Source organism: Protopterus annectens, chromosome 14.part0 (assembly GCF_019279795.1).
Source record: "Protopterus annectens isolate FY-2018-M chromosome 14.part0, PAN1.0, whole genome shotgun sequence".
Classification (NCBI taxonomy): domain Eukaryota; kingdom Metazoa; phylum Chordata; order Ceratodontiformes; family Protopteridae; genus Protopterus; species Protopterus annectens.
The window spans coordinates 908,829,967-908,857,900 of record NC_056748.1 but is presented as its reverse complement, the minus strand read 5'-3'; the positions used below and the strand labels follow the sequence as shown (position 1 = coordinate 908,857,900).

General features: G+C 38.0%; 1 protein-coding gene across 1 annotated transcript in view; it reads right to left on the bottom strand.

Moving 5' to 3' along the window:
- CPEB3 (cytoplasmic polyadenylation element binding protein 3) overlaps positions 1–27,934 on the bottom strand; it is a 1,212,550-nt gene that overhangs the window by 641,942 nt on the left and 542,674 nt on the right. The window contains exon 4 of the mRNA XM_044056700.1: positions 15,162–15,185. Within this exon, the coding sequence (XP_043912635.1) occupies positions 15,162–15,185 (24 nt within the window). The remainder of the gene's footprint in view (positions 1–15,161; positions 15,186–27,934) is intronic.

Here is a 27,934-nt window from a genome sequence, read left to right as displayed (position 1 = left end):
GAGGGAGAGCCCAGACACCCCAACTGGAGATACAGGGGGATGCTTCATTAATGTATTACTACTTAAAAAGTTCTTTTGAATATGGCAATATTTTGTCTCCCCTTGGTCTCCTGGATCTTGCCCAATGTCTCCCTTGCCTTCACTCAGTTGACCCATTTGGTCCTCTCGAGGTGAGAGCACCTGGTAAGGGCTCTATATCTCATGTGTTCCATAATTGGGGGGCCAAATCAGCCTGTTCTTCCTAAAAAAGAGTTGATAGTTGAGTGACAGAGTGAGCCAGTCTGCTGAAAGCAGTAGATTCCCTCCCAATGACTTAAGAGCTCTTGCTCTCTGTAGCAGCACTACTAAGCTCCATTATATGCTGCAGGCACCACGCATACCTCAAATTACACGCACCCTGGTCAGTACTCAGCACCACCCAACATTATGTGCTCAGTGAGTCACCCAGCAGTATAACATCTAGTGGTTCCCTTAGGTGCCACCTAAGAGGTGACCCAAAGCCACCTCCCGATAAGGATTCATCTTCAAGGAGTAGATCTGTAGTACTAAGAGGCTGCTGGTGAGAAGGATTACACTGATATGTATTTATATTCCACCTAATACTGCTATATTGGAGCTTAAGAAAATTCTGGGAGAAATAATTGGCTTTCAGCAGGGAATTTTACTTGTAGGTGGGGACTGGAACAGTCAAGTTGCATCTGGGGTGGCTAGAAGGAAAATATAACAATACATGGCAGATTTTAAAAGAAATGTATGAAACAATTTGGGATGGAAGATGTAAATTCAGTAGCAGGAGTTCAGAGATAATTTACACATTACTCCCCAAGGTACAACAACTGGGCTAGGCTAGACAGAAATTATACTTCACAGGAACATGTGCATTTAACTGAAAGTTCTGATACTCATCCAATAAATATTTCAGATCACATGCCAATAACTAAAATAAAAAGGAGACACTGGCACTTCCCCCACCTATATGTTAAAAGAGAGGAATTTAAGGAATGGGTAGTGTAAATTATTTGGGAGTTATTACGGAAGATAGAAATTTCTTCTGAAAATACAGCTAGGAAGTGGGATAAAATTAAAGTGGAGTTAAAAAACAGGGTGTAAATAAAAGTGATATGGTTAAGAAGTAAATAGAATTATTTAGAGGGACTGACAAATATTAAAGTACTGTAGAACATTGGGAATCCCACAAAATAAGAAAAGTTCTAAGTGCTGAGTGATAAAGAGAAAATAAAGATAATATCCATTAGTTTAGAAAGATTGCTGTTAAGCAACTGTTTTTTGATAACTCCAGAGCACAAAACCTTAGCGCACCGGCTCAGGCAACAGAAAGTAGAAATGGGTTGTTGCCAACCTTAGGGAGCCTACAACAAGGGAAATCATCAACTCTGTGGTTGTGGGTTTTGGAATAAACTTTTTTTGAAAGTTGGACTGGTACTGGGTCAGTTTGGGTATTTAGCACGGTCCTGGTCTACGTTTGGTTTCCTACCTCTGGATTTGGTTATTGTGGCAGTTTTTCGTTCCTTCTGTGAAATAATCAGATATCTTGTAGAGATGTTAGAAATATTTAGGAAATGTTATGAAAATCTGCATAAAGCAGATATATCTGGAAGTCAAGAAAAAATACAAATGGAAATGTTTATGGATGAATTAAATATGCCAAGGTTAGAGGCAGATAAGGCTCAATTACTAACATGATAGGAGGAGATGAGCTAAATAGTGATGTATAACCAATCAACAAGAAAATCCCCAGGAATAAATGGTATTCTTGTGGAAGTTTTGAAGCTAGGAAGGAAGAAAGTGATAAAGATCTGGAAGGTTTTGTTTAACAGTCTTTTTAAAGGAGAAGAACCAACACTCTAGAAGAAAGTTGTGGTGGTTGTAATACCTAAAGATGGATCAGATCCAGCTTCATATAGGCCCATTTTAATTGTAAACAATAATTATAAATATGTCTATAATGGCTAAATGAATTGCAAAGGTGATGCCAAAATTGATAGACATGGACCAATGTGGTTTAGAAGAGGGGAGGCAGATATTTGACAACATTAACAGAACATTAGAATATTGATGATCCAGAAGGAAGCAGAATTAAAAAAAAAAAGTACGGTTGTTGATGGGTCTTGATGCAGAGAAAGCATTCAACAGACTAAGCTGGGATTTTTAATGGAAGAATTTGCATTTCCTGATAAAATGATAAGGTTGATTAAGAAGATATATGAGAGATTGCAGGTGAAAATTAAAGTGAGTTTTTATTTCTGATAAGGTCTGTTTAAGCAGAGGAGTCAGGCAGGGGTATCATCTTTCCCCTTTGTTATTTACATTATATTTAGAACCACTGGCAAAGAAAATAAGGGACTCAAATTCAAGGATATAATTGGTATGGTAGTCAAGAAAAGTTGGCTTTATTTGCAGATATTTTATACTTGATAAAAACAGAAAAAGATATTTCACTATTGTGTAATATTCTGAGGCAGCTTCAAGCCTTTTCAGGGCACAAAATTAATGAAGATAAAACAAAGGCAATAGCTATAAACTATGCACCCACACATTAATTAGTTCATTAATACCCATATTTATCAGAGCATGACAAAATGAAGTACTTAGGAGTATGTATTAAAAAGGATTATGTTATGGAAGCTAAGAATATGTGGGAAGAGACTAAAAATATAATAGAAAAAATGAGAAATTGGAAGCTCTGTTTTATGAATATGGATAGCGAGATACAAGCAGTGAAAATGCTTTAGTTCCTTTAGTTTTACACAGGTCAGGCAGATTTTTTTTTTATCAAACAGAGAAGTTGTGGATAGCAATTAATAAAAAGAGTTGAAGGATTTTATCTGGGAGAGGAAGAGAACAAGAATCACGCAAGATAAGTTGATCCTTCCAAAAGAACTAAGTGATTTGAGATTACCTAATTTAAATGGGTATATCAGAGCTACACAGTGAAGGCTTGTATACATAGCACAAGCAGAAATCAATAATTCAAAGCAGAAAGGGATGATGATGAAATGGCAGAAAGCTCAAGAAACAAGAAGAGACTGGGATTTCGGATGCATATCCTTAAGTAGAACAATAATCATACAGCATATTAGATTCATAAAGTAGCAAAAAATATTCTAAGAACTAAGTCAACATGGGAATAAGAAAGGAGATTCTGCCAAAAAGGGGTGACTGCAATTAGAGGTACAGAGAACAGGCAAGCGGGAGCTGGAAATTACTGGAGAAAACTGGCAAAGGAACCAAGGTATTGGCAGCAAATAATTAGACAGGGAATGGTAATAGAATGGGAAAGGCTAAGAATTCGTTTGGACCACAGGCTACAGATTGCCTTCTCTATCAAGGATTGAGAGAGAGAAAAATAGGAGGATCCTAAACAAAAGACAAGCACTGGTAGAGGTTTTAGTAGAATCAAGAACAGAAGCTGTTGTTAAAAAAATGGATTCTTAATAGGGCATATAAAGTTGTTGTTTGTCTTTTCGGCTTTTCCCGGTTAGGGGTTGCCACAGTGGAACTCCGGTCCGCTACTGATTGGCAGTAGATTTTTATGGTGCCGAGTTGCCAGCCTGACGTCCAACCTTCAGCGAAGGCACGCCCATTCACGCATGTCTTTCGGAGGCCACTTGACCGCGGGGAGGACATGCAGACTCCACACAGAAGGCACTCCAGCCGAGAATCGAACAGAAGAACCTCTTGCTGTGAGGCAACAACGCTACCGCTGTACCACTGCGGCTTAACAATAGGACATATATTGCAAAATAACTATAGGAATCAATTAGAGGAGGTTAGAAAGGATTGGGAAGACAGACTGGATAAGCAATTCACAAAGAAACAATGGGGATATATGTATGGCTCCCAAATATGCAACAAAGTCTAAAAGATTGCTTTGAAGTGTTTGTATAGGTATTTTTTATCCACCAAGCAGAATTTTTCCTCAGGTATATTGCAAATGCTGAAGGTGTGATGGAGAAGAAAGAGATAAATGGGAACATATGTTCGGGAGTGTAATGCATTGGCAGACTTTATAAATTCCCTGCAGATCAGAAATACTGGGTGAGCAAATTGGTCTAAGGAAATGTTTTTCTGAGCTGTGATACAGAATCAGAACTGCATACACATAGTAAGGCCTTGCTGAGTTTAATTCTGGTGGCTGCCAAAAAAAAAAGTTAGTAGAAAATAGAAATCAAAGTCTAAACCAATTGTACTAAGTAGTAGTGAATAAACTAAAAGAGATAAAAGAACTGGAAGTGGGGTCTTTAGAAAAGGGCAGGCGCAAATTACACAGAAATAAAATGGGAAATGTGGGAACAATACATGCAGAATAATCTTTTGGAGAAGGAATGAGGTTTAAAGGAAGGCAGGAAGTGAAAGAGATGTGTAATGTTTGCCTGACAATGACTGGAAAGATTATAAGTGATCTACAATGTTTACTACTAAAAATATATCAATATGGCTTGATTTCATTTTTATAAATGTAGGACTGCCTACGTCATAAATGAAAATTTAATAAAGATGTTTATTGTAAGATTCATCTTCAAGGAGATCTCAGACCACTGGAAGACTAAATATGGCTTTGTACATACAAAAACGCTGGGTTCTAGCAATCAGTTTCTGAGTTCCAGGAAATGAACATGTAAATTACTGGAGAGCTGAAAAACAGGAAGCAAAAAATCTCTTAAATTTTGGTTCTGAAGATAGAAGAAATTAGAGGGCAAAGCATGGATCTCAAATGGATGACTCCGTGGCAATTTTGTAAAACGCAGCCTCAGCTGAGCTCCAGCCTAAATGCAAATTCCCCATAAAAAATGTTGTTTTACAGTGGTTAGATTTGAAGATGCAAAGAAAGACGATCTAGCAGACTAAACATGCAGCTGTGACTTTTCAGGACAGCTGCATATTCTTCTTTGGTTACTTTCTTGGGGGAGACTTGGCATACATTAGGAAGAAGTTTTATCCATTGAATAGCAGTGCAAGCACAGGACTAAAATATGAATTAGAAAGCGAGAGACTACTAAAGGTGCCACAAGATTTTTGTTATCACAAGTTTTGATAGTTGGCTTTTTATTCAGATGTTACAAACTCTTACGTGTGTCTCTTTCAGTCAAGTGGGGAGGACTATACTAAGTGGATGGCTTCAATGGGCAAAAGGATTGCCAACAGGCTTAAAACCTCCTTTAATACAACAGGGTGGTGGTGGTGTACAGTTTTTGATTTCTGTACAGAAGGACTTCACTTATGAGTTTATACAATTATTTCCAAGAGAGTAATGAAATGCTATCGAGATTATATGCAGTTCTCCCACAAATAACTGCATTTTGCACAACAGATGCATTTTTGCACTGTTTTCAAAGGCAATATAGGGCGTCATTGATTTTATTGGCTTTGTATTCACACCAGGTGCACACTCTTACTATTAGAGATCATTTCACTGCACTATTAAAGCAATGACAGAACTGCTTTGCACTCAAGCTAGGGAAATATTTTTTCTTTAGGACAAAAGTGCTGTTGGGAAATGTTCCAGTCTGACTGCTCAATGATCAGAGGACAGCTGGCACATATAAATTCAGACAGTAGCAGGATGTGGCCATATTTGATGAGGAGCCCATACCAGGCATTTGTCTTCACTGCACTGAAAATAGTAAAAAATACTTTATGCTCACCATTAGTAAAGAGGGTAGTATCAATAATCTTGGGGGTTTAATACCCATTCAATGATGGTACCTTCCTGGTGAAGGAATCGAGCCATACATGTTTTTCTTTCCTGGCTACAGCCTCTGACTGACCTACACGAACATGGCACTGTTGTTGTGACCACTGAATAATGACATTGCAAAGCATAATGAACTGCTCTGAGTGAATTTCATTAAGTTTATTTATAAGGATGTGAAAATTGCAGTTAACCAATTTTTGAGCTGGTGCAAATTAAAGTTAAACTTTAGTCAGCATTGGAAAGTATGGAGAAACAGAAAGTTCAGAATAAATTGCATTTACATTAAAAGTAATATGAATCTACAGTCTCCCATTCTCGGTATCCAATATGCTGTGTAGTCTAATTCTTCTATGGGGTGGCATACGCAGAAACCCAAGCCTTTTAGTCCATCCTTTCACAACAGAGGAATACAAACTGAGCATCTTAACATTTGCAGCATAAAAAAAAATTTAATTCACTAAAAGCATGAGTTCACTGTCACAAGAATTATGTTAAAAATCAGATAAAGAATTGGAAGCCAATTACATTAAATAATCCGGGCTATAACATTTGATGAAGTTGGTAAGATTTGAAAAGGCTATACATGAAGTTAACACCACCAAGCATTTATGGAATTAAGGGTAGGAAGAATCAGGAGTTATTGGTTTTGGTAACAGAAGTAGCAGACAATACACTGTATGGAGAGGAAGAGGCAAATTAATGACAGAAGATGTGACTTAAGGTTATTATTATACAAGGAATAAGTTTATGGAATATTATGAAGCAGCATGGAATTCATGGAAAAAATACTTAATCTATTAAGCTCAGCATGTGAGAACAGGATATGGATTAGGATTAATGGATGGTCTAATGATAAAATGCAGATAAAACAAGAGGTGAGGTAGGGGTACCCAATGAACAGAGTGTTATTCTCTTTAGAAATAAATGCCATGGCCTGTGAAATGAAGGAATTAATGAAAGAGGGAGAGTAGAGTATTCGATACAAGAAGGTGTAGGAATTCTAGAGGTTTCTTTTTTGTATGCAGAGGACATTATAAAATTACAGATGAATAAAATGTTAAATGTACTATTGAACAAAGTAGGTTTGGAATTAGACAAGAAAAAAAGTAAAGGTCTTCTTTCGGCTTTTTCCAGTTAGGGATCGCCACAGCGGAACTCCAGTCCACTAATGATTGGCAGTGGATTTTTATGGTGCCGTGTTGCCAGCCCGACACCCAACCTTCAAAGAAGGCGCACCCATTCACGCACGCACCTACGCATGTCTTTAAATGCCACTCGACCACAGGGAGGACATGCAGACTCCACACAGAAGATGCTCCAGTGAGAATCGAACGGAAGAACCTCTTGCGGTGAGGCAATAACGCTAACCACTGCACCACCGCGGCCGGCCAAGAAAACAAAAGGAAAAAAGTGAAGGTACATGAGACAAATACATAAGAATTAGTTTTTTCTAGAAAAAATGTCTTTATTGGGTAGGACTGTTGGGAAAGTGGTAGAAGTAGAATGGCACTAGAATGAGATAAATGAAGAAAATTAAGAAAATAGATGTTTTCTGGAAAGCATTCAGATAACTTAAAAAGATGGTATTTCTGATAAAATTCAGTAATACCAGGAAGGACACAGCACATGACTAATGTATATACCGTGTAAAATGGAGAAGTAAGTACATTTTTCTATTATTTGGGATTCAAGATTAAACTCAGTAAAGAGGAAAATATTGTATCTAAAAGAAGATGGAGGACTAGTGTTGATTCACCCAACTGTATACAAGACCTCTTTACATTTGTACTGGGCATGAAACTGCGTGAAGGAAAATAAGTACAAGACAACTGCCGAAATTCTAAAAGTAAAATGTAGGATGATCCGGAAAAAATGGAAAATATGAAGAGAGAATCAGAATCACATTTATTTGCCAAGTGTGCATGCATACAAGGAATTTGACTCCGGTTTCAGTGATTATCCAACTATGAATTACATAAATGAAATACATACAACTACAAGACAAATGACATACATGCAACTATTAAGAACAAGACAAAAAAGTAAATATACATACACATACAAGATGCAAAGTGCAACTCAGTGAAATAAATACTGAAATCAACTCAGAAAGAAAAGTATTAACAATATGTAAACAATACTGCAGAAGGAGTGTTGAGGAAAAAGAATACCCCAACCTAATACGACAAGTTAACTGTTTATGAACTTGATGGCCTGTGGAAAAAAATTGTTCTTATATCTGCTTGTTTTGGTGCGTTTAATCTGTAATGCCTGGCTGATGGTAATAGTTCAAAAAGATGGTGGCCTGGATGTGAAGGGTCCGTGATGGTCTTCCCTACCCTCTTCATGACTCTGGAGTGGTACAGGTCCTGTAAGGAGGGCAAACTAGCATTAATAATATTTTCAGCAGACCTGACTATTCGATGTAACCTATTTTTGTCATGATTTGACAGAGATCCAAACCACACTGTTATGGATTAGCTGAGAACAGACTCAATGACTGCTGTACAGAACTGAATCATCAATTCCTGTGGGAGGTTGAACTCACTCAACTGTCGCAGAAAGTACATTCGCTGTTGTGGCTTTTTTATGATGGACCCTACACTGGTCTCCCACTTCAAGTCCCGGGAGATTATAGATCCCAAAAACTTGAAGGATTCCACAACTGACACAGCAGTATTAAATATAAAGAGGGGGTGTAATATTGTAGCACCGCTCCTAAAGTCCAGTGTCATGTTATTTATTATTTTTATTTATTTTACATTTGTTAACCAGGAAAAATCCAGCTGGACTGGGCCCATTTTCAGTGGATGCCCAGGGAGAAAAGCTCCAAAACATGTTGCAATAAAGATAAATTCTGATAACAAAATTACAAAAAGTGCATGATGGCTGTAACATTTTCATGACAGAGTCACTTTTCAGAATAGAGTACAGTTAAGATGATTAAAAATTAATTGCTTTGAAAGATCTCGTCCAAGAATTTACATGATGGCCATGTCATAGTCATGCCATGACATGTCATCTCCACAGTTTTTAAGAGTGTTTAGTTCCAGATTATTCTGACTACACCAAAGGGCCAGCTGCTCAACCTCTCATCTGTATGCAGACTTATCACCATTCTTGATGAGCCCAGTGATAGTTGCATTGTTTGCATATTTAATAAGTTTGACAGAGGGGTCCTTAGAGGTGGTCATTAGTGTAGAGGGAGAACAGCAGTGTTGAGAGCACACATCCCTGGGGGCACCTGCATTGATTGTGTGATAGTTAGATATACATTTCCCCAGTTTCACCTGCTGTTTCCTATTGGTTAAATAAAATTATGTCAAAATAAGACACTTTAAAGAACACAAATACTAAGGTTCTAAAAAAAGTAAAAAAAGAATGGTATATGAGAACGGTATAACAATGTTACGCAATTATATAAAATTCTGGTGAAAATGTTAGGATGTCTTACGAAGGTCGACTATAAACACATTACTAGCAAAATAATGTATGGTTTTATAAAGTATATAAAGTTATGGCTGAAAAAACTATATAATTTTCATGGTCAGACAGAACCAGGTGTTTTTTCTATTCTTTTACATAAAAACAACCTTGGAATGAAGTTTGTAAAGTAAATACGTAATGGATTTAAAATAAACTGAGGAGATAAACATTACTATGACCTTGTATGGATACTATAGACAGAGGTATGGTGGAGATGTTAAAAGGATTGATACTTTTTTTTGATAATCTGGAAATATGAAATGAAAGGGAGAAAAGTTTTATTTAATGAAAAGTGGTTTGGCAGGTATTTTTAAAAGAATGATTTTTGTTGTAGCAAAAAGGCTGGGGTGAATTACTAGTTGAGCATGGTTAGTTATCAGTTATTTTAAGTAGAAAGTTCTAAAACAAGCGGGTTGGGATGGGAGGGTATGGAATGGATTAAGATAGTAAATATTGTAAAAATGTAAGCAATGTAATTAATGTTAGCAGGTAAAGAAGTCAAATATCCAAGTTGTTTATACAAATACAACTCCCTGCTCTTTTCTGAGCGCAGTGGGATCTTTAACATCCACCTGAGCTACTACCCACCCAGGTACACAGGGACTTTGTTTAATGCCTTATCCTAACAGAACCTAATCATGGGAAAAATCATTCCCATTTTAAAAGGCAGTCAGTTCAAAATGAATATGCAATTTGGTAAAGGAAGCAAAAAGCATAGTGTGTGGTATATATGTGGAAATGTCTTCTGCAAGTAAAAAGGGATAACTTCTATGTTCTTCTACATTACTGAAAATACAGACAATTACAATGAGGTCTGTAATCTGTGTCTGGGAAGGTATTTCAAGAAATTCACTAACCCACCTCAATAACATGTTACAAATCTTATAAAGGTTATGGTCAGAGAACCATTTCATAATTCTTTCTAATACATAAGGAATTTCAACTACCCTGCTACCTGTTTAACAGTAGGTACAGCAGCATAAAGTTATAATAGCTTTTAAAGCTGCTAGTTGATTAGAGACACAGATCAATTGACTGCCCTTTACTGCAGCTGCCTTTGGACTGCCATTTGGCAGAGTAAAGTGTGTTACAGCTTTCAAAGCTGTTAGTTTTTTGATGCATCTCTGTGTTAACTGTCATTCATATGACAGCATATTGTTTGCGTACAATGAGGTTTATACACAACAACCTTTTGCTTTAACAAACCAAAGAAAACAGCAGCTCCATCTTCTGTACCCTTTCTCAAGGGAACCTAACCTTGACATAAAGACCATTAAAGGACCCCTATATGAACTCCTTTGTTTAGACTAACCCTTATGACCACTCAAGAGGACATCTGATGTCAACCAATATTAGGAGTAACAAAACCGTGAAATGTAACCACTTAATTTCTGAGAGGCTTGCACATATAGTGAATAATTTCTTTCTTACAATTAAACTTGGCCCATCAAAGTTATACCTTCAAACAGGAACTGGACAAACTACTTTTGCACCTGCGGTTATCAAGGTCTGATTCATGGCATTATGCTCCTCGACAACCAGAAGGCCTTGTGCTTATTCACCACACTGATAAAACTATAACACTAGCTGTGTCACTTTTTTTAGCTTTTTCAGGATAATATAGAAGTGTACAAGTCCCTTGAACCACAGGGCTAAAAGCACACTCACTGCTAGAATGCCCTTGCATGGGTACCTGGTACACAAGTTGGGGATCAGGGGGTGGCAAACAGATCTCTGGGATGTCTCGTGTTACTGTGGAAGGCTTCCACCTTTAGTTTCCATTAGTAGGGGTTGGGTGGCGATCTATTAGGTGAGATACTAAAGGAATGTGGATTGAAAGTATTTAAAAGACTTGAAATAGTATGACTTGCTTGATGGCTACAACCTGTAAACCTGTCTCAAGACAAGCATTCCTGAAGGCATCACTGAATCCCAGAAAAACTGGGGGAATGAATGTAGGTTCGAGTTATTCAATACCCAATATCTCAACATACATTTTGTGGCAGTCTAGTAGCTTTTTAACTCCATATTTGTTATTTTTTAACATCCGTTTCCCAACTCCCTACCCTGGTGAACACCTTACCACTGCTGCAGCCATGCCCATTCATTTTCCTTCAGTGGAGTGAGAGGCTGTCATGGAAAACATTTTGGCAGCCAAGTTTTTTCTTTCTTTTTTTTTTCAAACTTCCCAGTAGACCCTCCCCCACCCCCCAGCAGCTGAAATGCATGTTCAGAGATGCAATATTTGCTATGCCTCCACCTCTGAGCAAGCAGAGCATGCACAATCCCACAAACATGGCATGAGGGATACCACATGAAGATAGTTTGGCAAGTCCAGTGCACATCTTTGGCCAATACACTATGTATTGCACCTTTGTCTCCAGTAGGTGTGGCACTGTATTGGGCTATACTGTCTCCTTCCCCCTCCAAGATGGGTGAACAAATGACAGCCACTCACTTGTACTCTCCTAATCAGTTTTTCCAGCACTTGGGTGGCTAGTTGGTGCCAGGTTATGTTGGCTACAGTCAGGACTTTTATCCCACTGTACCATTCAGCAGACTTTCCAATTTAAAGTGTTCTCACATTAAATTCTGACTTCCTCAAAGGAGAAAATTAAGATGACAACACCTGTTCAAAGGGGAATACAGCTGAGTGGAATACATCAGGTTCCTCTTCTTTCTTACCATTTGAGTTGGACAACTGCCTTTAGTGGGAGAAAGAGCACTGGAATTAGAGGAGTCTCCTGACAGGCTACAGGGACATCCAGCATATTTTCTTTTGCACAATTCTGACAAACACAACTAGGGCCAAGGCAGGCAATAAGGTGAGAGAGGGCTGATGACCCAGGGCCCAGCGTCAGGCTCAGATTAACTAGCCTGGTCCTTTTGCTTTTTCCAAAGGTCTGGAAAAGTTGCCTTCTGGCCTGGGGACACACATCCCTGCACGAAACAGTAGGGATGTGCATAGAAAGAGAGCAGTGTCTCATGGCATGCTCCTTGTGTTAGACTCTACACACACCCTGGAATCAGCATCTGGCTGAACTGCAGCAGAAATCTGTCAGAGCTTATGAAAGATTGTGACATCAGGCTTATACTGTCAGCTTTTGAAGGGGCAAGCAACACTAGGGAATATGAAAACAGCAGGTATCAAAACCATGAGCCGACAAGGTTGTGTCTTTCTGGGGCTAACACTCATAGGCTATCAGAGAACTGTCTCTTAAAGCCTCATTATCTACATCTATGGAATCATTCCTAACCTATTTTTTAGGCTTAAACAGCTTACAGCAGTGCTTAGACTAGACTAATGCTTGCTTGTCTCTCCCTCAGAAGAAGGGGCAGGCAGTCTTTAACCCAACAATAAAAGCTTTTTATACTCAGACTTTATGCTGCAATCTCTATGAGGCCATGTTTTCATATTAAATAAAGTGCAGTGCTCTCAATATGGTAATGGATGGTTCTCCTTAAAAAGGAACAAACACTGAAGGTGACAATCCTTTGGTGTTGCCTATTAGTCACAGGCACACTTGTTGGTGATCTTTTTCTTAGGATGTAATCGGTTATGGAAAAATTCTCTAATAATAAGAAGGGAAACTCACTGTAGGTTACCTGTTGCAGCTTTGCAGGTCATGTGGATGAACTGATTAACAAGCAAAAAAAAAAACTGTTAGCTGTTCTTTTGTCTGTACTGTATATGTTTTACTGACATTTGTGGCAGAGAGAGCAAGCCTAGCTCTGCACAGAGGATGTCTAGAGCTCTAAAACTCCATCCAGATGATCACACTTCCACATACAGTATATTTCCCATTCATCGTGAACAAGGCTGGGGGATGGCTTAATGGTTAAGATGTTTACTGCATAGGCAAGAGGTACAGGATTTGATAATCACTTAAGAAGTGTTTCTAGGCTTAAAAACACTCCTTGGGTCAACAGCCTAGTATTCTGCTATGATACTATAACAATGCTGCAGTGATCCTTATGATGATCATATCCCACTTACTTCTAGGGAAGAATGTAATGGAATCATGAGAACATGATCATATCCCACTTACTTCTAAGAAACAATGTAGTGGAATCACGAGAACTGCTTGTTGCCAGTTAGTGACAAAAGCCCTGAACCGCATACTGTAGGACACAGGAGGGCTGCTAACCAGCACAGTCTAAGCCATTACCAGCTCATGGAAGTCCAAAACATAACAGAGCACAACTCTTGCTGAGAAGAAGCAGACAGGGTTATGAATACCTATCTCACAGTAGTAGTGAGGAAGTGTATCCTTAAAAATGGCCTCAAAACCATGTTTGCATCTTCCAGCTAATTTTTTCATGGTCCCTGAAAGCTTGGATCTCAAGGGCACAGTTGTAGATGCACAGAAGCTTCAAAGCTCTAGTTCTCCACTAATGCCTCCTTTTCCAAAAATCAGTGCATCAAACTTCAGGCAGGGGCTGCTTAATCTCTGGTGATTCTTACATTCATTACCAGCAAGCATGGTGGCCCATAGTTCTTAACTTCTCAGGTCTACAAATAAGGGACAAATTAAAAAATAATCAGGGATGGAGGACTCAAATCAGGTACGCTTTTCAAATACTGGAACGATAAACTCAAATTGGGCAGAGTAAGAGAATATGAGTGCACATAATTTTTTTAAGTAAAAGAACTCTAAAGAGCTTCACTATTTACTGAAAATAATCTACATCTTTTTTTGTTTTCAGAAAACCAAAATTTTAGAAGAGCTGGAGCAAAATTCTGAGCCCAAACCAGGGACTTCCCCGAAAAGAAAAAGGGACAGTTAAGAGGTATGTTGTGGTTTTCTTAATCACAACCTCTATTAGATCAACAACAGTCAAAGAAAGATGGCGACAACAATTAAACTAATAAGAAAAAAAAAAAAAAAAAAAAAAAAAAATCACTGACCAACAAATTAGGATGACTTATGACAGAGATGAGCAAAATGAATGCAACATCTATGCCACTTCCAGTCTTCATTCTTACCTGTTTATTGGCCAAATGGTAATACCAATTAACTAAAAGCTTACAAAACACACATTTTTTTTTTCCTTTGAAGCAATGGCATAATCTCTGTGTAGCCATGAACATTACTGACAAAATACCACTAACAATAAAAACAAGATTACCTATTTGTACACAAACACAACAGTTTTTGCTAACCTACTAAGCTGTCTCCCTGATTTTAGAGTCTGGTGATGGTCATACATTTTTTTTTCTTTTGTTTGTTTTTTTAATTAGAAAGACACTGCAAAGGGGAAAAAATATGACCGAGAATTTATCAGATTAAGATGTATAAAACATCTAACAAACCACACACCAAAATATTTTCTCAAGTTCTGTAATCGTACTTGATATCAACTGCAAGGATATCTGGGAATATTAATCATAGGAATATAAACTACAGAATGGAATTCAGCAAAATCCACCTAATTAAACTAATGGGTCAATTGTTTGGGCACAAACTCCAAACTGAAAGACCAAACAGATCTGCCTACATGCCCCCTCACTGTTTTGTTTTAATATGACAGACTTTTTAAATTTAATTAACATAGCCTCCATAGAACATGAAGAGTAGACAAATATGTTCTTTACTAAAAGCAGGATTCAGACAGCTGCATGTCCAATGACCTCTGACAGCATACTATAAAAGCTGCATTTGGGCATATTGATTCTTTCTGAGACCCACAATCAAGCACCAAAACAACAAAATGTTGGTTATATAAGTTGGGTACTCTATGAATGACTGCATTCCTTCACACATTTAAAAGCATGATGCAAACAAAGCAAAAAAAAAAAAAATCAAGGTAAATTTTATTTGTAATTAGAATCCATCAATGGGCTGGGGAGGAAAAAATAACTACATATCACCATATAGCAAGCAGCATTAGAAATAGATTTGTGACCCTCGCGATACAGCAAGATAGCAAGCAAAACAGCATGAAAAGATGTCTTTACCTCTTCTCCGACCATAGCTCCTTGCTGCATGTAAACAAAAAATTAGGCACTGTTGTTACATTACTTCTAGATTAGGTATATCACTAAACATCATAATACAGAAAAAATTAATGTCTATTTATTTTGAGGCCACATATTTTGAGCAGTTTTATAAACTGTCTTTACTGAAAACTTATGATATCATGCTGGGTAATGTTAAGCTGACATTTGAAAACATCTTTGTTTCCAGCAGCATATACCATGGTCTGCTTTAAGTCTTGAAATATGAAAGGTACCAGACTGCAGTTTCAAACTGAACTTTTCAAGTTACGCTTCTTACCAAAAATGGCAAAAAAATAAAATAAATACCACATTGCCTTAAAAATAATATTCAGAAAATCCATTAAATATAGAACATTAAACTGAAACAATCAAAGCCAAGCATCATCTTTCAAATTCCAAGGCGCTATTTATTTCCCCTGGAGACGCAGATTCAGTCCCAAATGCATGGAAAATGAGTTGGTGTTAGTTTTTCAGATACTTAATTAAGCTGTATAAAATACAGTAAATCCTAAAATACAGTATTTCACACCAAAGGAAATACTAACTCGTTTCTGACACTCCTGCATAAACACAAATATACATACACATACAGACTCGGACCTTCCCAGCCCAAGAAATTTTCTTCCCAAAAGTTCACTTTGCAAGTGTGTTTCAAAGAATATTTAGTACTCTCCAACAAGGATTCATCAGAGCTGTGGTCATCTTAACTCCATTCTGTGTTCCCACGGAGTAAGAAAATCAGACTTATTTCTGAGAGGATATTAATTATATATATATATATATATATATATATATATATATATATATATATATATATATATATATAAATAATTGATAAATCTAAAACTCACTCTTCCCAGACAGAGTATAAAATAAACAAAATGGAAAAACAGCCACTTTGGAGATAGCTGCTTTCTTAACACAATATCCTCTCCATGTGTTCTTTAATCCTCTTGATTTTCACAAAATGCAGCAGACTGCAGAACTCCTTCTCTTTATGGCTATTTGAAAGGATACTTGGACAGACAGAAGAGCATCAACAATTCTGATGAAGTGCTAGAGAAAGACAAAGCATTAACCTAAGGGCATTGTGTTAAAACAGTTGTTGCCAAAGTGTGTGTTCCGTTTCCAAAATAATTCATACAGTATGGATCTGCTTTCATTGACACAGCCAGCTCCTTGTACTTCCACATCTTGTGACTTTAGCACACAATGTACTGCATTCAGAATGGTGCCACACGATGAAACTTATCCCAATGGTTTATCTAACACTTGGTAGGCCCTTGTTCACAGACATAACAAATACTCATTTTACAGATAAAGGAATAATTCTTCTGCCCAAAGAATAATGGTACACACCTCTCACTCAGGTGCTTCAATGCAAGAGAATCCTTGCATGCGCATTAGAGCCCAATGACGTGTGCACAAATGAAGAAAACCTAGCATATGATGGAGTTCAATCAAGATAAAAGGCAAAGCTACTGACAGACAGGAGACGTGAGGACAAAGGGTGGCTGTGGTTCAACCTCCAGGGGCAAGCCCAGACCCTATACCTGTAATGACAGTGAAATGGCCAGAACACTGCTTTTCAAGCTACAGTCTGGTAGAGGGAGTCAAAACAAAATGTAACTGAAAGTGGGAGAAACCTGCAGTAGCAAGTACAGCAAAGTAATGATAAAAAAATAATCAAAATGAGGGAGGGGCACTTAACGACACAGCCAGCAAGGAGAGCTAAGGATGAGGAAGACCGAGGTAGCTATGTACGCTCACATAGCACTTAATGACACAGCCAGCAAGGAGAGCTAAGAATGAGGAAGACCGAGGTAGCTATGTACGCTCAGTGTGGAGCAACACCAAAAGCTTGCTTTTAAAAATTATAAACATGACAACATTTATGCATCTGACCTAAATCTGTCCACATTAAAAATTCAAAATCATTAACAAAAAAACATACTTGATAAGGGCATTCTTGAGTAAAAGCAGAAGAGAACCAACCAGACTTCAGTTATGCAAAGAATTTATCTTAAAATGTGGAGTTCTGCTATCAATGTAATTGGATTAATTTGATTTTAAAAGGAATGGACAACCGTGAACATATATGGTATGCAAACGTATCAAGTCAGTGGGTGCAGACACTGCCTTGTGGACACATCCTAGCCTGCACCATCAAATTATAAAGCTGAACAGGTTCATTATGCAAGCACCTCTCCACTTCTGATACACGAAATGTCCTGGTTAGTATGTCCCTGCATTTTCTGAGCAACCCGGTAAGGCTTCTTCAGGTGACTTCTATGTAGAAGTAAGCTGCTCACCCCAACAACAAAAGCAGCATCATACACAAAGTATGTCTGCCCCTCAATAATTTAACATGCAGGCTTCTTGATGTTTCTAATGATGAATGTTCTGGTTTGTTTCAGTCAAGCTTCCAGTGACTCTATTTGACTCTAATATGGTCACATGATCTATTTATTACCTTGGATACATTTGTATCAACACAATCACAACAATATTTTGCTAAAGAGTTTAGAATGCCCATATTTATCTTCTTTAAATGGAAAAATCAGCATAAAATGACTTAAAATCTGATGAAACATTTTTAAAAAGTTTTTTTTTTCCTATGGAGGCAGAGCCATTCTCCCCAAAACCATTTCAAGCGATTGCACCAGTACAACTTAAGGTCAAACCCCCAGCTGGTGTGCCTTGGGGAACACACACCTCCTTCTGTCCCCTGTAGCGACACAGCCATCTTAATTTTTAGTTGCTATAAAAACCTAAATTCAGATCCTTTATTTTTTGGTCATGGTTCCTACTCCCATTTAAAATGCCCCTTTTCTACTCAGTGCAGTATTCTCAAGTGCTCATTAATCGAAAGCTCAAAATATGCAAAAAAGGGGCAGATCATATTACAGCTGGTAGTCATTACTGTTTTGCTATGCAGCTCTACAGAAGTGAATATGATCATCATAACTTCAAATTAGGCTGAATTAAAAGGTACCCCCCCCCATATTGCGGAAGTGATATTTCATTTTCTGTCGGAGGGGGGTCATCATGTGTATGTAGGGGGGGGCGGTGAAGAGGTACTGTAAAACACATCAACCTGTTCTTTTTTCCTCACAGATCCAGCCATGCTGTTCACTGTATTACTCCTTAACTGCTCCAGGTCTTCTCTGACACATTTATTTGTTTTAGAAGATGGCTGCATGCATACGAGACCAGAGATGCACACAATATGCCAAATGTGGCTTTAGCAATCATTTATACAGAATACGGCACTCGTCTACAAAAAGCATATTCCTAAAAATCATTTAACACTGCTAAGATCTGAATTAAGTTAATTAGCTTTTCAGGTTTTAAACCAGAATGCAACTTTATCTGCATTCAGTTATACATATTACTAAATCAATTTTATAACAATGAGGCAACTGTTACAAATGAAGGTTGAAAAAAATACATAACATGGACGCAAGAGTTATTGGGTCCCTAGCATTAACAAGCACAAACTGGTTTGTGGCAGACAGCAATGTATAAGCAGCCCTTCTCAAACATATAGAGATGTACAATGAATTATAAGGACAGCCTGAATAGAAATTCTTCTATAAAAGCAGCCTTATGTTTTGTACATTCAAATAAAAAATTAAACAGATTAAGCTCATCCTTTCAGTATTTCCAAGATGTATAAATTGGACCCTATGGGTTCTCCATACGGCATATCTGCATGCTACAAGGGCAAGGGTAAATACAGTTTTAGAGTAGCTGATCAACCAATATGCTTTTTGAAAGTGGGAAAAAAAAAGTACCAGAGAACATCAACATGAACACATGAACTGCAGACTTTATTTAACCAGTTAGCATTGAAATCAGACCCCTGAAGCTGCAAGGCAAAGATCTTAACTAATGTGTCACTATGTGCCTACCCAGATCTCCACATGACTTCAAGTAATGCTGACTCAATGTTACTCTGCAAATTAGACGGTTATAGCTATTTACTTGCATAACTGTCACAGCATCTTACAAAAAACTCACTGCTTATTCTTTGCGGTCATAAAAGGTCAGTATGAGCCACCGTACATGTAAATGGGAGAACACAGATGTAGCTAGAACTCAAGGTAGCATGCATGTTTCTCTGCCTGGACTCATGGCACGGATTACTCATGATCCCAGGCTAGTGTGATGTGTAGGTTTATGGTGTCACAGAAGGAACATAAGAACAAAACTGTACTATAAACTTTAATCTGTAGAGTTCCAAGCATGGGGGTGGTGGTGGGTTTGGAATATGCAGCATTTTGCCCTATGCCCCAAGAAGCTGAAAGCAGGCATTAGGAAGTCGCTCATTCCTTTCAAGCCAGTCTGCCATTTAAACTGAGTTACCAGGGTCACAGCGAGCAGGTTTACATCTGTGCTACTAGACCAGTACCTAGTGAGAAAATTAATTTGTGCTGGAGTGCAAAAATGGGCTTGTTATGGGAATGACAAAATACATGCCTGTGTTACATGTTTAAAGGACATGTAAGAAGTTGTACTGTACCGAGAGCACTTTAATGGATGGCCAACACATACAAACATGTTTGTCTACAATGCCATCCAAGTCTTACCTTACAATGCAAATGAGTGCCTGTCCATCTGACCTTGTCTTACAACATGCCTGGTCACTAATTAAGGCTGCTGGATGACTTTTTTAGCTACTTCTTTGACTTTTCTAACATTATTTCTGTGCCATATAATTTGATAAAGTGACTGACAGATCATGAGGTACATGAGGTATTACTCTTACACCGTGTAGAAATGGGGGGGGGGGGGGCAAGAATGCGAAACAACTATTCTTTCAGTGAGAGGGTCAGGGGGGTTCTGTACAGCACGGCATCCCTTGATGGAGGCTAGAAGTGCCATAGCACACAAGGTACAGCAGTTGGGAAGAATTCTAGCATCTGTCTTAAGTATATCGCTTATATCCTGCCGACTTCAGTATACATCATACATCCAAGTAGGGTGATGAGGGAAATGACAAAAATGCAACCTGCAGACCCATAGTCAACTGAGAGAGACTTCATTGCCTTCAGCCTTACTGATCTGGGGAATTAACAGGACTGGATGAATGCAGGAGCTGCCCTAATCACTTGTTTATTTATGCTGTGCTAAGTAGGTAAGTATACGATTTCAAAGACCCTTTTCACCCAAGACCAGGCTACTGGAGTAAGGACAATTACAAATAAAGAATAGACTGAATATATGAAATATTACATAAGGTGCAGAATAAATAACAACAGATAGATAAATCAATTTAACATTGTTACAGCTAAATACAAGCTGCAAAACAAAATTTACACAGTATTAAGTACACCAATGTTCCAGCGAATAATGGCAGAAAACACTTAAGTACAGCTGTTACTTACCAGATGTATGCAACTTGCTTAAATGCTTGAGTTTATGCAGGATGGGAATATTAAAATTAAAACACACATGCACAGGACTGTAATCATCATATTAAAATTATTATTCCAGTCCTTTGGTCTAATTTTCAATGGACTATTCTTTTTTATTTTATTTTGTATTTGTTAACCAAGGTACAGCACTGACCTTTTTCAGACTCCGACCGCGAGCATTGTCTAGCTAGGTGATCTGAACAAAACATGAACAACTCAGCGAAACATAACACTCTCAAAGAAACAAACCCCCAAAAAACAAAGAAATGTTAAGACAACTAGAATAAAAGACATTGGATAATATTTTATATACAATGATGAAGAGCTAGTTGCAAAAGCTTTGCGGTGTGTCTGTGTGTGTGTTTTGTTGTTGTTATTAAACCTTTTATTTTAGTGGCTGTAATTTTTCAGTTTTTTTTTCTTTTCCTCTAGTTAAGTGATTTGCCCAGAGTCACACAGTTGGCAAATGAAAGCTGAGGGAATCAAACCATGGATCAAGCAGCTTAACAACTCAGTCTTAACCCTCTGTACCAACTTTTATGCATAACAGCAAAACACACATTCATAGTGAGATTCTGGAGTCAATGGTGAGGAACCATTTGTTTCTATATAGTAGGGCAAGCTTTTGGTGGGTATTCTTGATACAGTCACAGTGAAGTACATGAAGGTCAAATTTGAGTTGGTCGTCTATGACTGCTCCAAAGGCTCTGTGTGGGTTTCATCAATGATAGTAGTGTAGTTAAGGGAAGCAATGGTAAATGAGGATTGGAGGTGGTAGAGGGATTTTGGGAGAAAGTAGTTTTGTTTTTTTAGGGTCAAGTACGAGTTGGTTGTTAGTAAGCCAAGTTTCAGTGAGGTTGAAAGATTTTTACGTACGGGTGAATAGTTCAGATGGGCTGTCAGCAATGGAGAGGATTGTGGAGTTGTCTGCGTACTGTTTGAGGGATGAATAGGGACAGGATTGTGCAGTTGGTTAGTGAAGATGTTAAAAAGAAAGGGGCCAAGAATTGAGCCTTGTGGGACACCCATTTTGATGGGGAGAAAGAGCAGAGCCATTTGACGGATCGGAGCCTGTCTGTGAGGTAGCTGTTAAACCAAGAGATAGTTGCTGTGGAGAAGTTGAGTTGGGAAAGTTTGGAGAGGAGGATGGGGTGGAAGACAGTGTCAAACGGCTTTGGAGAGAGACCTAAAGAGAGACAGAACACTAGTTTATTATTGTTTATAGCTAAGGAGATGGTGTTAGAAAAGGAAATAAGAGCAGTAGTGGTGCTGTGGTGGGGCGGAAGCCATGCTGGGTAGGGGTGATCAGGTTTTCTTGAGTGAGATAGGCCATGATTTGTTTATGAACACAATGTTCGAGAATTTAAGAGAGGGGAGAAAGTATGACAATAGGTCAATAATTAAAGTTCTACAGAATTTTCGCCTTTGAGGACAGGCATGGTATGAAATTTTTTTCCAGAGAGTAGGGACACTGGATTCTCTGACTGAGTGATTTATGAGTATGGAGGGGGATATGCTATAGATTTAGCAGCTGCCTTCAGGAAGAGAGATCACAATTTATCAGCTGATGTTGAACATGGTTTAAGTTTGAGGAGAAGATTTTTTATGCAGCTGGTAGGAACGGGGCTTGGTGAGAAGGGGTAGTTTTGTAGTTGGGGGGGTGGGAGGTGAGGGATTGGTTGGGTTGGAAGTCTGCACGAGTTTACTGATGGAATCAATGAAGTATTTATTTATTTTACATTTGTTAACTAGCAAACTCCGACTGGACACAGGTCCATTTTCAGCAGAGCCCCAGGGAGAAAAAGCTCCAATTACATAAACAAGTTCACAAAGACAGATACTTACATTCAGAAAGTTAACATATTAACACTGACAGCATATTAGATAATTTAGAGGTAGATATGGCAACTTAGAGAAGAGATTACATGATGCATTCAGAACATGACATGTTACATATAGAATCCACTCTACAGTTAGAAGATAGAAAAGTTGTTGGTATTGACCTATCATGACAGTTCAATGCTTTTAATTTCTCAAGAATTACACGAAGTAAGTGTGAGTAGTTTAAGGGATGACAATTACATAGTACATTTAGAATATGACAAATTATACCTAGAATTGAATTAGTATTTGGTGGAATAGTAGATAAAGTAGTTGGTGATGCTTGATTATTATGAATTGAAAATGGATGCAGTTTCTTGGAGTGTGTCATTGGGGCAGAGTTTGGGAGTTGAGGGATTCCCCTGGGTGGAGAATTTGGTTGATAGTATTCCAGAACTTTTTGCGGTTTCTGAGTTCTGTAGTTTGGGGTGTGTGGTAGAAGTTCTTTTTATCACTGTTAATGTGCTTTTTGGTCAGATTCCAGAACTCCCTATATTTCTGGTAGTTTGTGGGAGATTTGGCCTTAGTCCAGAGTTTCCAGGCAGAATCTCTATTTTGGATAACAGACCGAGAAGAGTTAGTGAGCCATGGAGAGCATCGAGATTTGACTCTAACTGTTCTGAGAGGAGCAAGAGAGTTCAATGTGTTAAGGAAGATGGAGTTGAATTGTAGAACAGCTTTATCAAGAGGTAGAATAGTGAGGAAGGACCAGTCTGTAGCTTAGAGAAAATGATTAAGTGTGTCAGGGTTGAAGTTAGTTAGCTTTCGGCATTCTTTAAATTTATGAGGTCTAGAAAGTTGGAGGGAGAATCTTAGGATGCGTATTGGGCAATGATCGCTAAGGGAGTCGGGTAGGGGATTTAGGGCGGTGATAGAGGTTAGGACTAGACAACTAGATTGCTACTGCTGAAGAGAAGAAAAAAGCACAGACGTAGGAGTGTTTTAGTTTTATATCCAGAGCATTTCACTTAGAGAAAATATGACACATGTAAGGTAGTGGTGCAGGAGTCACTAAAAGAAAATACTAGTGCTGTCTATTAGGGAGAGTACGCAGAACACAGTTAGTCTGCAGAAACTGCAGGTAGAACAGAAGGGCAGCAAACCCGTAAAAAAAAAAAGTGGGAACCGGTGATGCACTGTAAACTAGTATAAGAACTAGACAGAATAAGAGTTAAGTAGTTTTGTCTTTCTAAAGAGAAAGAAACTGGGACATGCATCAAACCTTTAAAATATTTAAATGCAGGTTTCCACTTCACAGTTTCACAGCCACAAGCAGTGTTAGGAGCGTCAGGCTGGGGGAGTAATTTCAGTTTGTTAGGAGTCACGATGTGTGCATGAGCTTTTAGAACGTGAAGTAATATAAAGTTTTACAATTTTAACTTATTTCTCAGTAGAAAAATGTTGCATGCCCATCACCGGGGATCAGTGGCGTATGGAGACAACAGAGTTGAAGGGGATGATTTATTTCAATGTAATTTGTTCCTTCCCTTTTCTAAAGGTCCTCTCCCTGTTCTTTTATCTCTTTTATAATATGGGACTGACGTTCTGATAACAGATCACACTTCAGTGAGGATTGGGAAATTTACCCTTTTCCTTACTGTAGTGTGATCTTGGAGTTGGGGGTAGGTAGGGGGTGTGGAGGGTACATTCCCCCCTCAAATGGGGGGTGCAGGGGGGCCTGCCCCCCTGCAAAAAACATTACCAGTAACATGGAATTTCTGGTGTTCAAATGTCAATTCCATGGTTGCTATTTACGACATTTTGGTAATTCTGTATTGCCAAATTCGGACAATGAATTAGATCAAAAAGTGGAAAGTTGTTTTGACTTTCCACATTTTGATAGTAAACCTTTTTAAACTACTTATTTAAATTACCACTCAAGACAGACAGACATACATACATTAACAGAAAAGAAAACAAACCAAATTAGCAATTTTCCCATTTACATACATCACATATCTTTTTATTTCTTTGTAATCATCACCAGTCCAACAGTACATAAATTGCTGAATTCCTGTCTTACCTTAACCTCAAATCTCATTCCTCCTCCTCCTGAACATTACTCTGCTGGATTGTTCCCACAATTTCCATTTATTTCAATGTAACTTGCTCTTTCCCTTTTCTCAAGGTCCTCTTCCTGTTTTTTATTATAATATCCTTAGTTACAGCCATTTGCTCACCCAATATTTCTGACAGAGGACTCTGTAGGGAATTTTTTAAAATCAGCACACTTGACATGTTCCCAGTTACCTCTTTCTTCCCAATCACAGCGCCAACATCTGCTATCTACCTGAGGAAAAATTCTTTGAAGTCTGCTTGGGGTATAAAAATACCTATGCAAACACTTCCAAGCAAAGACCCTAAACCTTCTGGACTTTGTTACAAACATGGGATCCATACATATGTTCTCTTGTAAATAGCTTTTTAGTCTCTCTACTCAAAATTTTCTAATCTACTCTGACTGATTCTTATAGTTACCATGCAGTATTTTATACGCCCTACTAATTATCACTTTTTTTTAACAGCAATGTCTGTCCTAGATTCGACCCAAAACACCACCACAGCAGGTCATTCTCTTTTAAGATTCTCCATCACTTTCACATTGCCTATACTCCAATATCAATCCCTGGGTAAAGACAGCAGTATACTTAATATTAAGTAGGCTTCTGGAAATGACACACAAAAGCAATATCAAAAATTGGAAAAAAAATGGCCAAGTTATATAGGCAACGGCCGAAAGGTTACAGGAAATAATACAAAAAGAATGTGCTTAACTTGGTTCACAGCTCCCTCTCAAGGAGTTAAGAGGTATAGCCAGTGAACAGAAAGTAGCGATTTCTGAAGTTTAGGTGGTAACTATATGGGGGGCAGTGTAAAAGATAAGGGGGTGATATGGGAAACTGTTTTCTTCTTCTCACAGGGGGCAAAGGGAATTTCATCAAGTATTGAATGATGACAATACACACTGTCAGTGGGATTTACCATGTTGAAGTGGACTGGGGGTGTTGCAGCTGTAGTGAGGAGAGAGGGACAGAGAAACACAAACAATGGACATAACAGTCAGCAAACAGATGAGAGAACTTGCATCCCTTCTGTATAGTTGATATTTTTAAATTGTTCCCAAAATGTGTACAGATAACAACAGCTATCATATTATCCCAACAAACAACAGCTATCATATTATCCCAACAAGTTTCAACAAGTGATATTAACTGTCCAAGCATTTCAACTGATGATCTGGTATCATTGTTAAAGTGAGGACAATAGGTGTCACAGGACCAGATAATATGTCTGGAAAATTCATCACATTAACATGTTACATGCTTATAATGCCACCAATGAACATATTTAATAGCATGTGAAAGGACAGCACTGTTCCAGCTGACTAGAAGACATCTAATGTGGTTCCCATTTTCAAAGGGGGTGATAAAACAGATGAAACGTGCTACAGACCAATAAGCTTGCAATATTGTGTAAATGTATGGAACAAAGTATCCTCAACTTACAGGTTAATGATGCTGTTTAAATCTTGATGTACACCAGCATGGATTCATAACAGGAAATTTGGTACTTACTGCTCAGATAAAATTTTATGATAATGCACCCTCCCTTAAAGATTAGGGGAAAGATTGCGTTGATGTATCTAGGCCTATTTAATGCATTTGACAGTCTGAAACATGACTATATAATACACTGCCTGGCTAGAGCAAAAATCAATCAGTAGATAATAAGATGGGTAGCAAACTTACTAACCAGCCATACTTGATCTGCAATACTGCAGGACACTAAATCTAGTCTAAAATTACTAACCAAAGAAATACCTCGGGGCTCTCTGCTGGGGCACATTCTTTTTAATATGGTCATAGCTATGCTAGCTTCTGAACACTTCTGGTTAATAAAATACACAGATGACAGCAAGACTGGTGCCCAGTATTGCAGATATGACTGAATTAAGTAGATATTTAAATAAAATTAATGAATGGACAGATAAAGCACATTTGCATTTCAATTATAAAAAATTCAAAGTTAATGAATTTGGCAAATGCACCTAGTCGAGCTGGCACCTCGGCGTTTCCTAAAAATCTACTGCCAATCATTAGCGGATTGGAATTCCGCTGTGGCGACCCCTTACCGGGAAAAGCCGAAAGACAAACAACAACAACCTAAAATGATATAAAAATTGACTCGAATATACTAGATAAGGCTATCCACTTAAAACATCTAGTCATTACTATTGAGCAAAGACAGAGTTGTAGATGGCAGGTCAATGACATACAAAATAAAGCTTTGAAACAAGTGGGGATAGTTCTTCATACTTTTGACCCAAGAAATGCTAAAGAATTAAAAAGTGCATTTACATCTATGATCAGACCCACAATCGAATGTTAAAATATTATTTTGTAATCTCTCAGTGTCTGAAATCACAACCTTAGAAACTATGCAACGACAATACACTAAAAGAGTAAATAATCTGAAGAATTTGTCATACTATGACAGATTAAAGGCACTTGTTCTCTACAGTGTACAATATAGATTAGCAAGGGGGAAGTTATGCTTGGGTTTTAATGCCACAATAAACTATGAACTAAGGAATGAAACTGGGTTAAAAAAAGTGAACGCACCCAAGAATAAGAAACAAAGGAGTATATTATGTTATAACAAATAAAATAGTTCAAAGAGACCAGTTTGTAACACAATTTTATACTACAAATATGGAACAAACTGACTTCCAAGATGGCTGCACACTGACCTCCCAGTAGGAAAAAAGAAACTGAGAAATAACATCCAGCGATATTGCCAGCTTGAGTAAATTCAGTTACTGGCTAGTAAGTAGACTGTCTGAATGACAGCAAAGAAGAAATTTATAGAATCTGAGAGAAAATCAACCAGAAAAGCTGGAGACAAACATCATCTGGGAAGAACAGCTGTCCAGCAGAAACAGTTCAAGCTTCAGCTTTTGTATGAGAAATGGCTTCTAGTAATTTAAAGAAAAAATAAATCAAATGTACTCAGAGTTGACTAACACAAGTGAAACACTGAAGTAGCTCATCAACTGAAATAACAAAAGGTTAGGAAAAAAAACAGAAGAAGCTTTAACTAGCTATTGAGATGAACTGATAAAACTGCAAAAATCAGGGGCTGAAATGAAGAAAAAGCTAGGTGAGTACGAGACTTCTGAAGAGCAGCTATTTCAAAAAATGAGAGTTAAAACACACAGCACACAGAGAAGCCTGGAGATTTTCTGCTGTAACAGATAAACTGAAAGGAAAATACTATATTCATTTTATGAAAGCACAAATAAGCAAATGGACTGGTATTCCACAGCAAGATTTGTTAAATGAAAGGGCCAAACCTGGCCATGAGAAAGCATCCAAGACCTGTATTAGCAAAGATGCAAACATACCAACAGAAAGAGTTGATCCAGACAAA